At 39.9% G+C, this 16,131-nt stretch overlaps 1 protein-coding gene across 3 annotated transcripts; it reads left to right on the top strand.

The window, feature by feature from the left end:
• The first annotated feature begins 1,711 nt into the window (after positions 1 to 1,711).
• On the top strand, positions 1,712 to 15,357 carry RNF135 (ring finger protein 135). Of its 3 annotated transcripts, XM_088138216.1 has the most exons (8): positions 1,712 to 2,173; positions 3,931 to 4,020; positions 5,063 to 5,269; positions 7,088 to 7,250; positions 8,479 to 8,556; positions 10,303 to 10,401; positions 12,186 to 12,677; positions 14,440 to 15,357. In XM_088138216.1, the coding sequence occupies exons 1-8, from the start codon at positions 1,808 to 1,810 to the stop codon at positions 14,472 to 14,474; spliced, it is 1,530 nt and encodes a 509-aa protein (XP_087994342.1). In that variant the 5' UTR covers positions 1,712 to 1,807; the 3' UTR covers positions 14,475 to 15,357. The 3 variants fall into 3 exon arrangements, with proteins under 3 accessions (XP_087994342.1, XP_025019356.1, XP_007423560.1); XM_007423498.4 differs by lacking the exon at positions 14,440 to 15,357 and having other exon boundaries at positions 1,713 to 2,173; positions 12,186 to 14,123; XM_025163588.2 differs by lacking the exons at positions 5,063 to 5,269; positions 14,440 to 15,357 and having other exon boundaries at positions 12,186 to 14,123.
• Positions 15,358 to 16,131: the final 774 nt, after the last annotated feature.

Below are 16,131 nucleotides of genomic sequence, written 5' to 3' on the forward strand. Positions count from 1 at the left end.
AGCTGGCACTGTGAATGGGGAAGCGGACAGAAAATTGAAGTTGTGAATTCATGACTGATAGGTGCCGCAAGGATTTCTCAAGTGTCTGGGAAGAATGGATTTGGGCTTTATTTTGAGGACCAAAAATATCGTAAACTGGCACTATAAACATATTTATAGCTATGTTCCAAATGCCTGCAAATTTTGAGCTCTGTCTGGAAATCTCCCTCCTTTTTCTACACACCTCTTAAGGTGGATGTTTTCATACCAAAACAATAGGAAGCTGTGATTTGTCTCCTGGGAAAGAGCCTCCCCTACCCATGTCACATTCCCGCTAGAAGCACCAGTAAAAAATGAAATTTCTTTGTACATAACTGCAGCTGGAAAATCAACTGTCTTCTCCATTTGCTGCTCTTTTTATTTGCATGTATAAACATTCCAAGCTGAACTACATAATATCCCCTGGAAAAGTAAATAATTATCATACTGTACAGCAGAACCAGAAATATAGATACAAGTAGTCCCTGGTTTAAGAATGAGTTCCGCTCCTGAGGTCTGTCCTTAAGTCAAATTTGTATGTAAACCGGAACAGTATTATTGTATGTATAAATTATTGTATGTATAAATAGTACTATGGAATCAAAACGCAGGACACAAATGCAAAATAATCAAGGCTTCACTGCAGTGTTTATTAGACAGTACATACTGGAGGGGTACCCCACCAAAGGTTAGTGGGAGACACTCCCCCTGCAGGCAGAATGGATGCCCTGATATTTATACAGCTCTACAAGAAGGGGAAGGGAAAAAGAACACATACGCCTACATATTCATATGATGATGCAGGCATACCTAAATGAGCAATACTTCTCAAGTTACTTTCTACCCCTCTGTTATCTGCTATCTACAAGGACAACTGCTACCTACTAGGAAGAAGAAAAGAAAAAACTAATTAGTTCAAGGTGCCAAATGCAAGGAAGAAGGCATCCTCCCTTAAGTTGCTATGGGGATGTATGTGATAAGGAGTTTACAATCAACTTAGTTCACACCAGCTTCAAAGGTACCAGCTTCAAGGGTGCTGCACATTCCTTTATGTTTCAATTTTATTAAGGTGATCCCATTCATCTGAGGCCTCTAAAAACATGCTTCAAAGGTATATTTTCCTCATAGTACTGTCTAACTAACTCAAATCATTGTGTATTTAACTGGAATTTTGCTACAATAAGCTCTGTCCTTAACTATGGGTCGTCCATAAACCGGGCATTCTTAACCCCGGGACTACCTGTACTGTACGCTATGACACTGGTAATGGGAAGAATCCCTTTTGACTTTGTTTCATCTGTGACACAATTTTTCCAGAAGTATTGTTTTTATTGATTAATTATGTGCCAAGAAATCATTTTCAACTCCCAGCAACTACATAGATTTTCTCCATGACAATCCATCCCTTACTTGGTCTTTCAGATCTTCCAATGGTGCATTCATCACCACTGTAACTGAGTCCATCCACCTTGCTACTGATCGTCCTCTTCTTCTTTTCTTCCACCTTTCCCAGTATTAGAGCCTTTTTTCTATCTCAGAGATAACAATAGTTTTAGGTCGTATTAAATGAACGTGTAAAACAGCCTAGCAGAAGGGGGAAAGGACAACGTAATCCCTGTCATTTCAACATCGTTTCTCTTTCATCGGCCCGTTCCACTTTCCCCGGGAATCCAGCCCATGTTCTGTTTGGAGCCTGCGATGGGTACTTCCCCCTGAGCCGCCGTTTCTGTTTTGCTTCTCGCCCTGCTGCCCGCCCTTCGCTCTCGGGCGCCTTCCGCGGCTGACAGCCATGGCTTCTGCTGCCGACGGGCAAGTGCCCGTGTGGCTGAAGGCGGAGGACCTGCAGTGCTCCATCTGCCTCGGTCTGCTCAGCCACCCGGCCACGACGCAGTGTGGCCACAGCTTCTGCCTGGACTGCATCCGGAAATGGCTGAAGGGCCAGCACGGAAACCGCAACTGCCCCAATTGCCAGCGCGGCTTGGACGACAAGTTGCCCGAACGCAACGTCTTGCTGGAGCTGGTCCTGGAACGATATAAATGCGCAGCCTCCAGAGACCCGCTTCCCACGCGGGCCTCGGGGCGGCTGGCACAGCCGGGCTTCCCGGATGGGGCGGGTTGCAAGCGGGACTTGGCCACCACCAGGCACGGTTTTCAGGTGAGCGGGCATGGGGCGGCGCTCTCCGGCGACCCTAATATTGGGGTTAAGCTGTGAGTCTGCAGTGGGTTGACCGGCTGGGTGGCCTTCTGTGCTGCTGCTGTTATTCTAGAGGACTGAGCTGGGCTGGGGAAATCCCCGGTTCAGATGTTGCATCTGCTGATAGCTTCTAGACTTAGCCAATCTCTCCCTCCTATCAGCAGTACGAAATGCAGACTTGGGTTGGTTGGGAAAGAGTTATGTATGACACATTTTAAATCTGTGTGTGTGTGTGTACGTACACACACTCTCTCTCTCTCTCTCTCTCCTGTAATGAAAGAGCTTCCTATTGATAGGATGGGCATTTTTGGATAAAGGAAGGGTTTCCATTGCAATAATAGGTTTTGTTGCATTACCCAGCGTGAGCCTTGGAGCTTTAGTATTGTCTAAAGTTTAAGACGAAGCCTAAGTAGCCTTTCCTAGCATTTATTTTTCGGGATGGAAATCAACTTCCATCCTCTCTAGCTATCATACCTGGCAAATTCTGGAAGGAGTCAGATTGTGCCCTAGAGGTAAGCATCCAACTCCCCAGCGACTGCTCTGAATATCCCATTCAGGGCTTAAACTGAACCTGGGATCTTCTGCACTGATGACCTATGGAGTGTGTTTTAAAGCCTTCTTCCTTGATAAACAAATAATCAGAAAGGAAATAGCTGACTGTTCCCACCTATCTTCTGTTCACCAAGGAAGCCACTCACTTCCACCTTTTTTCATTAACCAAAAGGTGTGGGTGTAGGGGCACTGCCAAATAGTGTAGTTTGCCCTCAAAAGAATTACTCCAAGCTACATTTTTATCTATGTCTTCTTTCATAGCTCTGAAATATCAGCTGCCAAAGCTTCTGCATGTAATTCAGGCCCTTTTAATGAGACTTATTAATGATGCAATAAATATTCTTATTTAGCTGTGAAGGATCCAGGTATTTGAACTGGATTCATACATGGTACTGAGCCATGTGGTTTTGGCTTGGCTAATTGTAGTTTATAAGCTATGGTTTATAAGCCATGGTGTGTGAACTTTGTCAGTTTTTGCTTATTCAACAAGCTGTGGGGGAAAAAAATAGTTTACTATCCTGTTTGAATCTACAGTAACTCTTTGTATCAGTAATAATTTTTTAAAAATCCAGAGCTTGCTTTTCTCCAAGATAGAATCCTAAAGTGTGGTGGGAGTAGAGGTTGGATGTAAGTTGCATTTTTCTTGTCAACATCCATCAGAAAACCAAAGGCAATCAAGAAATGTGTGACTTTTACTTTTGCTGTCACTAAAGCCTTTGATTGAACAAGAGGAACTGGAAAGTTAACACACAATCCCTAAAATATCTTCTTCGTTCCCAAAGGGAGTAATGGTTCATTTGAACCTAACTTAAGTAGTTAAGGTTTGACTTAGCCAGCTGATGGTGGAGAGGAGATAAATGAACAGTCTGGATTCCAAGAAGCTTAGTGAAAATTGTTCAGTGTGCCTTGTTTTCTTAAAAGTTATATTTGATCTAAGCAACCCAGAATTGATAGAACATTTTCAGCATTTTTGCCATAAGTCCTTACATTCTGCAACATCTTATTCTGCAAGGTAGCCTTATTAGAATAAAGGTGTCAGTTATCTCTGAATGCATATATAAAATGTAAACAGTTACTTCTGTTGAAATCAGTATCTTCAGGAGTTAAAAATGAATACGTTAAAATTAATGGGCTGTTTGTTTGTTTTTTGTTGGGGGGCTCTTTAGGACATAGTCAAAATAAGTGAAATCCCAAAACAAGTGCAGATGGTCTTGGAGGCAATCGTAACCTGGAGGAAGGACAGCATTGCAATGAAGGTTGGTACTGAAATGTCCTTTGTGTGATCCAGTCAAGTCCTTTTAATCCTTTCCAGGACATCTGACACCCTTTTCCCACAGAGGCTTTGTGTAGATATTGCACAGCTGCAGTCTGCCTTTTCCCTCTCTAGCTGGTAGTTGCAGGCAGATTGCACATTCAAACAACTTTGTTTGCTGGGAATAATAATCCCACCATTTTACATTTCTGATGAAGTGGACATAATTCACAAAAGCTGATGCTGGAAGAATCTCTGCAGTGGTTGTACTGTAATAGAATGCAAAATATTTCATGGGGAAGCATGCATAGCATGCACCGGCTCACCACCCAATATATTATAATCAAGGAAAAACTTTGCCACTATTAAATAGACCAATTGCTCTTCCCTAGCATGGCTTTTGGAATACTGTAGTCTGCTCTCTCCAGATACTGGGAGCTGTCAGCCATGAATTGGACCTTGTGTTTCCTTTAAAAGTTATGATATGTGGTAACCATATCAGTCCTGATTATCTGATTTATTTCTGGTTTGTTTTTCTTTCCTGCTAATTTGTTCCCTTTGACATTTCCTGAACTGCTTTTCTGCACTTCCTGGAAGAGCAGTCATTAAAAGAATGGAGACAGTTGTGACGGGGCTGGTTTTACTTTGTAGAAGTGACATACAAAGAGACAGATGTTGCCAGCTAAAGCCACCTGCCTGCTCTTGGCTGAATTCAGAAAGCTAAGCAGGGCCGGGCCTGGTTATATGCAGGTGGGAAACTGTCAGATCATCCCAGGGTTGTGGACTAGACTGGGAACTGAAATCATTTCTGGAAGAAGGGAGTGCCCAGAAACTACTGTATATGGATGTAATTGTGAAGTCAACAGGAGCTGAGTTTGATTCGAAGAAGACTTTTAAGTAGTAGAGAATGCTTGATTGTGAGAGGAGCTGGCTTGGCTCTCAAACTGTCGAAGCCTTCTGTTAGAATTTAAAGGGAAAATTTAAAAGTTGAAAACTTCCATATAGAATAAGTCTTTCATCAGCAACAGTGTCTTTCCTGATTTTAGGATTATATGTCTCAAACCAGAAGCTCTATTTCAGAAGCTTTCGGTTTTATGAAGAAGTGCATTTGTGATCAAGAAGAAATGGTGCTAGGGATTATTGAGGAAGAATTTATAGTGGCTCAGCAAATAACAGACTCAACTGATAAGCAGCTTACTGGAAGAATTCACAATCTTTTGGATTTGCAGAATAACTCTGAAGAAGTGATGAAGGTAAAACATTACATTAATGGTAACCATTCAGATCTATTTAAAACATTGAAAGTCCTAGAACTGTTTCTGAACAAACAAGGGCAAGACTGGGTGCTAATGTGCTTTGGTGGCCCTTCCAATGCAGAATAGGCTGATTTTAAACATTTATTAAACTTGTGGATCCTAAAAATGTAATTTGGAAGCGATTCTCACTGCCCTTAATGGAACATCCATGTCACAATTGCACACCAGAGATACCTTTTATGTACGCAAGTGTTCTCTGAATAGCACAGTTAATTACAGTATTGGTTTGACTGCTCATTATAGTATTTTAAGGGTTGTTTCCCCCCCAGCCCTACGCAGAAATGAGAGTTCTAAATACTCTGTACTCTACTGAAAAGGGTTTTGCTGCTGCTGCTCCTCCTCCTCCTCTTCCTCCCTTTTGCTGCCTTCTGAGCATATACAACAAATACAATATTAAAATCTCTTTTTCTCCATGCTGTGCTTCTGCCTTTGTATATTCATAAACTCTGGGAAACTGTTGTCATTGGGTGGATTAAAATTAGATACCTAAATAAATATACAAGTAGTCCTCGCTTACCAACAGTAATTGGGACTGGGAACTCCATTGCTAAGTGATGCAGTTGTAAAGCGCAACGCCACATGACCACACTGACGACGACAGTTCAGGTAGTCCCAATTGCCATCATTAGGCGAATCCCGCATGGTCATTACATGCAATGTCAAATGATTGCTATTTGCAACCTCTTGCTGGCTTCCCCATTGACTTGTTGGAAGCCAGTAATAAAGGTTGCAAATGACGATAATGTGACCATGAGACACTGCAACATTGTAATTGTGAGCCAGTCGCCAAGTGCCCAAATTGCAATCATGTGATCGCAGGGATGCTGCAATGGCTGCAACTACAAGGACCCACCCCCCTCATTCAGTGCTGTGGTAACTTCAAACAGTTGCTGAATGAGTAGACATTAGATGAGGACTACCTGTATGTCCAATGGGCATTATTCAAATGAAGAGGTTGTAAGCAACATAAAGGTACTTGAATATTTGGGCAAGTGTATACTTTGGAGGTGGGGAGCAATCTTCAGATCATCATGACTTCTTCCCCCTGTGCTATAACCCTTTCTGTTGTCTTCGCCCAATGGCTGCGTTTATCTTATTTTTTAAAGAAGGAAATTTATTAATTGGAAGTAAGGGTTAGACTCCTGAATTCTGCTGTAGTCAGGGACCTGCAACGCAGCAGAAAGAGTGGCTGTTTTTGGTCTTAGATTCTTTTAGGGCTTTTGAAGTCAATGGGGCATTTTAAATTGTATCCAGCAGGCAATTGGCAGCCAGCGCATATCATTAGTACAGGCATTGTATGATCCCTGTAGATGGTTGCTGGGTTTGCGCCAGCTACAGTTCTCAGACATTTTTTAGGGGTAGCTCCATAATCAAATGCATTGCAGTAGTCAAGACTGGTGGCAATTGCCATTAAATCCAACCAACTGAGGAAGGTGGAGTTGGTACACTAACAGTTCAAAAGCTTACAAGAGCCATAATCTGCAAATCCAGTGGCAGGTGGGGTTCAAGGAGCACTCCCAAACTGCAAAGCTGCTCTCACTGGGGAGTGCAACCCCATCTAAAACATGCTTAACCTGAAACTCAAAATCCAGCCTTTTACCTGTCTACAGAATTTCCACCTTTTCAGGATTTAATTTCATTTTTTCTCCCTTATCTGTTCTATTATTCAGATTCTAATTACAGTATTGTTAGAAATTCTTCACTGAAATATTGCTGGGGCTGTGTTTAATTCTTGATTTTTTTTTTAATGGTTAGAATACCTCATCAGAACAAGAAGCTTACATTGGTGATCCCATCCAAATGAATGAACCTACTTTTCTCATTCAGAAGATCAGCAGTGTTGCCAGTGTTGTTGAAGAGTTAAGGAGACAGCTGGAAGCATCTGTTTTGAGGAATTACCCAGTGCAGCCATCACAGAGTTGGTGGAATTTCCATTGCCCACTTACATAAAGAGTAAACATGCTGACTTATTACAAAGCTCTGAGTATCACTAAGGATGTAAAACCAGCATGGTCTGGCATTGTTCTAATCTGATGCAGAACTTGAGAAAGCATGGCTTGGTTGGATCAGACCTAACCCTGACTGGTGTTCTGTAGCCACCAAATGCTCCTGGGTGGCAAATGAGGAGGGCGTGATGGAAGTTTTTGAACTTGCCACTGTTTTTGCTTTGGGTTATTGAATCTTATTCCGTTCCTTCCTCTGATCCTTTATTATCCATGGCTATAACATGCCTCACTCATAAGCATCCCTAAAGTTTGTTCTATGTCTGTTGCTTAGCAGGCACTTTTTCTAGCTTTGTCAATATACTGAACTCATTGGCAATATGGATATGGAATGGCTTTAATAGAGGTTTATTTCTCTCAATGGCTGAGTTGGTTCTGGTGTATTACTGTACTAGAAACTTTATAAATAAAAAGGCCTTCCTGTTTAGCAATGAATGGTACCTTCTAATATAATACACAAGCCTGGTTTGTTTGTTTATTTCTTCTTGTAATATTTTAAGAAATACATCTGTGTGCATTCCCTATAGGAAAATGTATTTAAATTTAAATTGGCCAGTGACAGGTCAACACAGGTTTGATCTGATTGCCAGCTGCAGACTTTATACTCAGCATATGGAAATGCTGGCATATGTATTCATTAGTGAGAAAACCTTCATTACATGATGCATACTTATGCTGAACGCTTTTCATATCTTATCCTTGCAAGAGGGATCAGCAGCTGCCAATTTCAGAACTGAATCTGGCTCCTTAAGAAACAGTAGCTACATCTCTAAAACGTGTTTGCAGAGATGGGTGGAATATGTAGCTCTCTGGATGTTACTGAACCACAAGTCCCATCATTTCTTGTCACTGGCTGTGGGTTAATGGGTGTTGTCATTATGCAACATGTGCACAGCCATAAGCTCCCCAACTTTGAATTGAAATGTATGGGTGGTCCTGGACCTCCTTCCACCCATTTCTTGTAAAAGTGACCTTTCTCTGAAATTAAGTGCTGATCAAAATGATATGGGAACCTTTTAAAATGGGTCAGCTAGATCTCCTTCTTAAGCTGAGATTGAGGCTGAGACATAAGCAGCTACTTGTGTTCTGCTAAGCCAGTTTCTAGTCTCAGTGACTGACAGCCTGGATTTTTTTTTGCTGTAGAGCCTTCTCCAGGAACAAGCAACAGCAGTGAAATTGCAGCTGATGTGGCAGAAGAAATTTTCTTTTCCAATAATTCCTGTAGGTAGCTTATTTACTTTAATTGACTTGGGGGAATGCCTACTCATCATTTCATTAGGGAATCATTTGCTCTTCAGCATTCCTGCACTGATTCATGTTCAGCTCTGATATTCCTGATTTGATTGAGCAAAACAAATGAAACATTGGCTAGCCCTTTTTTTAAAGTACGAATTTGTATATAAAGTATGAATTAAAATATTGCAATTTAATTAGCTCAAATCGTGATTACAGGAATAACATGGAATGAATATACAGGAATAAATATACTTAGCATAAGTATCATTTTGGAGTAAAAATAATAGAGTATACTTAATCATCTACTTGTCTGGTCATCTCCTGATTGTTACGTGGGTTTATAAGAGGGAGGAACGTTGAGTATTCGGGGCTGGCCTGGGAGCTCCATGTTTATGTAACCCTATCTGATTGCCCTGCTTTGTCACCGTATTTATTGGCATAAAACACACACTTTTTTCCTTAAAATTTGGGGGTGAAATCCTAGCTGCGTGTTATACGCCAATACTCAAGTGGCAGGGCTGGGAGAGGAGAGCCTTCATTTGAGCCAGGGCTGTAACCGGGGCAGCTCCAGAGGTGAGAGGCGGGCGAGCGAGCGAAAACTGGTGCTCCCCAGCACTTGCATGAGCGAAAACCAGCGCTCCCCATCTCGCATGAGTGAAAACCAGTGCTCCCCAGCGCTCACACTGGGGAGCGCCAGTTTTCACTCGCTTGTCCACCGCTCACCTCCTGCTCTGCAGAGCTCAGGCGCTCACCCGAGCGATGGGGAGCGCCGGTTTTCTTCGTTCAGAGGGGTGCTTTTCCTTTCATATTACGTATTTACCTTATAAGTGGTATAAATATTAATCAACAAAAAGTTCAGAGCTCCCTTTATTTTGCTTCCAAGTCATTTATTTTAAATTTAAGGTTTTTTACTCAAACTTCCTTCTTAAAATTAAGACGCATGTTATACACCTGTGCGTCTTATAGGCCGATAAATACGGGTAGCCCTTTGGGGGGTCTCTCAAGATGTGATATCATGGAATCCATCACCAGGTCCTATGGTTGGAACCTGCACTACCAGTCTCCAGTTGGCAGGGATGAAAAACACCATCTAGATTATTCCTGCTCATAAAAAGGCAAAAAGTATTTTTTGTTTTTGTTTTTTTAAATTTTCTAAGACTGCCTGTGGGAGCTATGTGACATTGAATGGAAATAAAAATGATACTAGAGACTGGCACCTAGCAGGATGCCAGCTTCTCATTTAATCTTTTTTTGTAATTAAAGTAATAAAAGTGCAGCTGGGGAGGGAATCCTGATGTGTGCCAAGGGCAGTAACCATGGGTAGCATGTTGTCCACCTCTATTTAAGTTAATATGAGTTGCAAAACTTTGCAAGAAATGGAAAAATTTTATAGTCCCAGGGAACGGTTCTGGAATAGCTATTTATTTATGTATTTATTTATTTATTTATTTATTTTATTTATTTATTTATTTATTTAATTCAATTTGTATAGCCGCCCATTTCAGACCAGTGACTCTGGGCAGCTAACAACAATAAAAACGATCAACATCAAAAACAGTACAAAAATTAAATATAATATAAATGCAGCCAAGAGATCTTAAACTGTCGGTATCAACACAACCATGAAGTTAGCTGGCAGAATCTCCCTGTTATAAGTTAAATATCTCTTCTTGAAACCAATTCAACTAAAATTTAACAAGGAAACTCTCTTTATATTTTTTCCTTGATTAGTGTTATCCCAAGATTCAGTTCAGGAAGCAAGCAGCTCTTCATCAGCAGTGCCATCTACTAGGGACAGAGAATTGCTGATTTCAAATAGGTTTTCTCAGTGTAAGTATATACATTGATGCATATATAAAATAGTGACATTGAGATGTATAGATGAAACATTCAAACTTTCACTTTCAAAAATAATTTGAAAACCAGCTGTTAAATTGGAATTTAAAACCTATGTTTTCTTAAAGAGATAATTTATATTCCGTTTAAGAGTACAAAATTTTATTTTGCTTTCTTTAGAAGCAACGCTATATAAAATTTAATACATAAATTTACTAGTATTAATGAAAAAAAAGTGGTTAGCTTTCAGAGGTCTTAGACAATAATTTTTTTAGTTACATAGCATTTGGGAATGGCAGTAAGTTTTCCAAAATTGTGTGGACCATTATCTTATAACAAATTATTTCTCTGCTGGAGAAATATCAGATGGTTATCTTGAGAATGCACACTTTCCCTAATTTAGAATCATTCCCAGAACTCTCAACATGGACAAAATATTGGTACCCCTCCACGTTTTCCCCAAAAATCTCAATTTGACCTGAAATAAGTTGAAGTAAATGGCATCCACCATTCTTTATTCCATAGTCCATAGAGCAAACACTTTGCTTTTGATTTATGACTTAACATATTCTTGTAAATAATAAAACAAATGAAAATGGCATGGACAAGTAGTTAACAAAGCTACATATCCAGTGTTTTATTCCTTTTTTATTCTCCTTCTACATACCTGACTATTTATTTATTTTACTGAAAACAAAACTAGCTGATCTGCTACAGGATTTTGACTGTTTCTTTAATATACTGACACAAATGGGTGCTTTGTCCACTACATCTTTTAAGGATCCTAATTGTAATCAAAAGACGTATCTCTCTTCTACCTCCTCAGATGAAAAGGGGAGCCTTAAAAATTAATGTCTTTATTACAAAATAAGACAAATTTTCTCAACCTGGGCAATGCCCCCCTCCCAAAACATTTGGCTCAATGGTATAGGGAACCATGGAGGTGATCTTGGAGAAACTATTCAAAAGCCATTAAGACAACAGATGCAGAACCATGTGTTGAGTCCAAGGAGTCAGGAAGAAATAGTCTTCCTGTGGAGTCAGTTTCTTGATCTGGTCTACCTCATATGGCTAATATCAATCCTAGGGAAGTGGGAAGGTATTAGAAAGAGACTTAGACTGGCTCCCCCCAACTCCCTGGGGATAAGAGGGAGGGATGGGAAAACACAAGCAGACTTGCAACTTGCTTCTGGATTTTTAATGGCTTCTGGATAGTTCCTTCAGGGTCATCTCCATGGCTCCTTACAATAGCCATGGAGACTGGGGAACTTGGGAAGCTGAAGTCCACACATTTGGAAGACCCCAGGTTGGGAAAAGCTGGAATGTTTGTCAAGTACAGTCCATTTCTTCTAATGCCCATTGTATTTTCCCAAGAGGAAAATATAATGTAAGAGTGCTGATGGAGTAATTGAATATATATAAGGCTATTCACAAAACTGTTGTTGGATATGACAGTCATAAGCAAGTTTATAGGATATTAAGATTGCCTGATCATATTGGATATATTAATATGCTGGGCAACACCCAGCATATTAATATATCCAATATGATCAGGCAATCTTAATATCCTATAAGCTTGCTTATTGTATGTTGTGGTTATCATACTATATATTTACCTGCCCCAATTTCACCTCACTGGTTGAAGTAAGCTGCATTATGCAGACTCATTGGAAGAAAGGCAAAAACGTTGCAAGTAGAGAAAATGGATTTTGGTCTGTGAAAATCTCTCTTGATTTAAGGCTCCCAGATCAGTACATTTTTAATTTTATTTCATTTAGGGATATCCGACATTACATTTGATGATGAAAGACTTGGTTGCATGCTTCAGCTCACAAGCAATAAAAGGAAAGTGACAGTGTCTCGTGTTCGCAATGAATATGAACGTTCCCATAAGAGATTCTGCAACAGTCAGGTGCTGGGTTCCCAAAGTTTCTCTGAAGGCTGCCATTACTGGGAAGTAAATACCAAGGAATCTTCTGGATGGGCCATTGGTGTTGCCAGTGGGGAAATTGGCAGAAAAGACCAACTAGGGAGAAATGAACTATCCTGGTGCATAGAATGGAAAGCCCAATGTATCTCAGCATGGCACAACAATCAAGAAACAAGAATTAATGAAGAGAAACCTTTGCGGGTTGGAGTTTTCCTTGACTTTCCAACAAAAAGTTTGTCTTTTTATTCTCTTACTGATAAAGAAACATGCTTACACAAGTTTCAAATCAATACAACAAATCCAGTTTACCCTGCTTTTTGGATTTATGGTTTAACTGCTGGTGAGTTTTTAACTATAAATGATATCAATAGGCATTAAGTTCATACTACAAATGTATATTGTCTTAATAAGCATTTGCCCTCTAAAGAATCTTTGAGATTCTGATGTTTTGCTGTTTGACATATGAAGTGCCTCATCCTTTCCTGCTCCCTGAGTGGGAATGAGTCTTACATGAGTTTAGCATGTTGGAAGTTTGCACTGTCAGGTTAGAAGATGGACAGTTTCTAAAGGAGCTTCAAGTTTGGGATGCATACATATTTATTGTCATCTATCATTATAATCCCTGTGCAGCCTGTTAATACTTTCAAATGATTTTGTCTTTGCGGGAGCATCATGGCTGACAGTGGGGTTTAGTGAAACTCTTAGCTAAACAGTTTTCTACTGAAAATGGGCAGAAAAATCAGGCAGTTTGATGTCACCTAAATTTTATAGCCTAATATGTATGCAATATGACTTTTATGTTCTAGAGTTTCATATTTTATAATCTTACATTCCCAGTAATTTATGAAGTGTCACCAGCTTTCTCAGATTACTTTCAGGGCTGTATTCAGTACACTTTCCTGTCCTTCTGTAAGAACAATAAGTATTGTTGTAGAGGACCAGCAGGTAATCCAATAATTAAAGTTCTCCAGCTATCAGCTCTAGTTTTTAATAACTACATAGTAATTGAGAATCCACATAACATAATTGTGAAGGTATTAAAAAGGTAGGGAGAGACTAAGGAGACCCCAATTCTCCTATAATCAGGAAGTTCAGAGAGTAATTTTTTGCCCATTCCTTTCACTCAATCCAGGTACCTTGCAGGATTGAGAGGGGACTTCCATGTGTGCCACCAGATGAAAATCAGAATAGAAGCATTATTATAAAATTGAATGTGGTGGGATAGTGAGCAGATATAGCCCTGTATATTTGCAAGTGAATATGCTTCAGAGCCAATTAATTATTTCAGAAGGTACTATATGCAGAGAATATCATCTTTATTACAGTCGCAGACCAGAATTAACTATATGCAGAGTCATTAAAGTACTTACAAAATAAACAGACCCATAACTTGATAACAGGTGACAAAAGGAAAAATTAGAAGAATAAAAATAACAAATTTCTGGAAAAACCCTCATATGCAATACTTTGTTCAGCCTTGTAACTTCTATATCCAGAAATGCAGTAAAATATTTTAGAGGAATAGAGATGGATGTGAATAAATAAAATGGTACTATATCCCTTTTTGTTTTATTTAATTTCATCCTGCTTTTTCTATCATAGGATACTTCCAAGTAGCCAGCTTACAAACCCAGTTGTAAAACAAACATATTTTTGCTTGATCACTAAAACCGCTTTATTTATAGTTAATTGATGAATTTGTATACATTCTAAAAAATATATGTTTCAAAACCACTTTCAGACAATAAAACCTGGGTTCTGTACACTGCATTATGTGATAATGTGGTTTGTTTCTTTTTGGCTTATAAGTTGTATGAATATAGTATTGTGGTTTGTACAGTGCATTCAGAAAGTATTCAGACCCCCTTCACTTTTTCAATTTTGTTATGTTGCAGCCTGATACTACAATTGTTCAAATTCATTTTTTTCTCATTAATCTGCACTCAGTACCCCATAATGACAACATGAAAACAGAATTTTAGAAATGTTTGCAAATGTATGAAAAAGGAAAAACTGAAATATCACATTGGCATAAGTATTCAGACCCTTTGCAACAACACTTGAAATTGAGCTCAGGTGCCTCCCATTTCTCTCACAACCAGGACTCTTCCAAGAGCTGGCCGCCTGGCCAAACTGAGCAATCGGGGGAGAAGAGCCTTAGTAAGAGAGGTGACCAAGAACCCGATGGTCACTCTGACTGAGCTCCAGAGATCCTGTGTGGAGATGGAACAAAGTTCCAGAAGGACAACCATCACTGCAGCCCTCCACTGATCTGGGCTTTCTGGCAGAGTGGCTAGACGGAAGCCTCTCCTCAGTACAAAACACATGAAAGCCTGCTTGGAGTTTGCAAAAAAGCACCTGAAGGACTCTCAGACTGCAAGGAACAAGTTTCTCTGGTCTGATGAAACCAAGATTGAACTGTTTGGCCTCAATTCTAAATGTTATGTCTGGAGGAAACCAGGCACCACTCATCACCTGCCTAATACCATCCCAACAGTGAAGCATGTTGGTGGCAGCATCATGTGGGGGTGTTTTTCAGCAGCAGGGCCTGGGAGACTGGTCAGGGTTGAGGGAAAGCTGAATGGAGCAAAGGACAGAGGTATCCTCAATGAAACCCTGTTCCACAGCGCTCAGGACCTCAGACTGGGCCGAAGGTTCACCTTCCAACATGACAACGATCCGAAGCACACAGCCAAGACAACACAGGAATGGCTTAGGGACAACTCTGTGAATGTCCTAGAGTGGCCCAGCCAGATCCCTGACTTGAACCCTACTGAACATCTCTGGAGAGACCTGGAAATGGTGTCCACCGATGGTCCCCATCCAACCTGACTGAGCTTGAGAGGATTTGCAAAGACGAATGCCAGAAAATCCCCCAATCCAGGTGTGCAAAGCTTGTTGCATCATACCGAAAAAGACTTGAGGCTGTAATTGCTGCCAAAGGTGCTTCAACAAAGTACTGAGTAAAGGGTCTGAATACTTATGCCAATGTGATATTTCAGTTTTGTCTTTTTAATAAATTTACAGACATTTCTAAAATCCTGTTTTCACTTTGTCATTATGGGGTACTGAGTGTAGATTAATGAGAAACAAAATGAATTTGAACGATTGCAGTATCAGGCTGCAACATAACAAAATTGAAAAAAGTGAAGGGGGGTCTGAATACTTTCCGAATGCACTGTAAATCATAGTTTAACATTTACTGTTTACTGAAACCAGCCATAGATGGTTTATTCAAGAAACTGGGCTTCTTTGGTCAGTTCTAAATGTTATGTCTGGAGGAAATCAGGCACTGCTCATCATCAGCCCAATACCATCCCATTATTTATGATTTGGAAATTCAACCAAGTGTCAAACTGATGAATGTGACAGCTATTAGTTATCTATTCAGAAAAGGTGAGTTTAAACAATCCATTTTTAAAGCTCTGCACTGAAGATGTAAGGTGGGGATTGGCAGGATGGTGTTCACTGTGCCCCTTAATGGAACTCAGTTCTAAAATACAAAACAGTATAAGGAATTTAAAAGGTCCCCAAAAGCCAAATCTTGCAAGATCTCTAGTATTTCTGCATTTAATATTGGTTGATTTAATGGTTTGAAATCTTTAATGGTTTAAAATGATTTAATGGTGCAACAAAATATGAATTCACACAGGGATGCTCCTTACTTAAAACAGTTGCTTAATGAGTAAAAGGCAAAATAAAAAACATTAGGGAGTTCCATAAGTGAAGGACTATTGTTGAAAAAGCCTTGCTTTTTTTAATCTCTTTACCCAGTTATTCTAACTGAGGGCAAG

This window comes from Python bivittatus, unplaced genomic scaffold (genome assembly GCF_059951505.1).
Source record: "Python bivittatus isolate LINGU-HERP-01145 unplaced genomic scaffold, Pbiv_v1 ctg000220_np1212, whole genome shotgun sequence".
NCBI classification, from domain to species: domain Eukaryota; kingdom Metazoa; phylum Chordata; class Lepidosauria; order Squamata; family Pythonidae; genus Python; species Python bivittatus.

What these genes read in the sequence shown, in the direction of transcription:
- RNF135 (XM_007423498.4), top strand. Translation starts at nt 1,808, where the DNA reads ATGGCTTCTGCTGCCGACGGGCAAGTGCCCGTGTGGCTGAAGGCGGAG. An exon ending in CCACCAGGCACGGTTTTCAG is followed by an intron (nt 2,174 to 3,930) that starts GTGAGCGGGCAT and finishes GGGGCTCTTTAG; the next exon opens with GACATAGTCAAAATAAGTGA. An exon ending in TTTCTTTTCCAATAATTCCT is followed by an intron (nt 8,557 to 10,302) that starts GTAGGTAGCTTA and finishes TTCCTTGATTAG; the next exon opens with TGTTATCCCAAGATTCAGTT.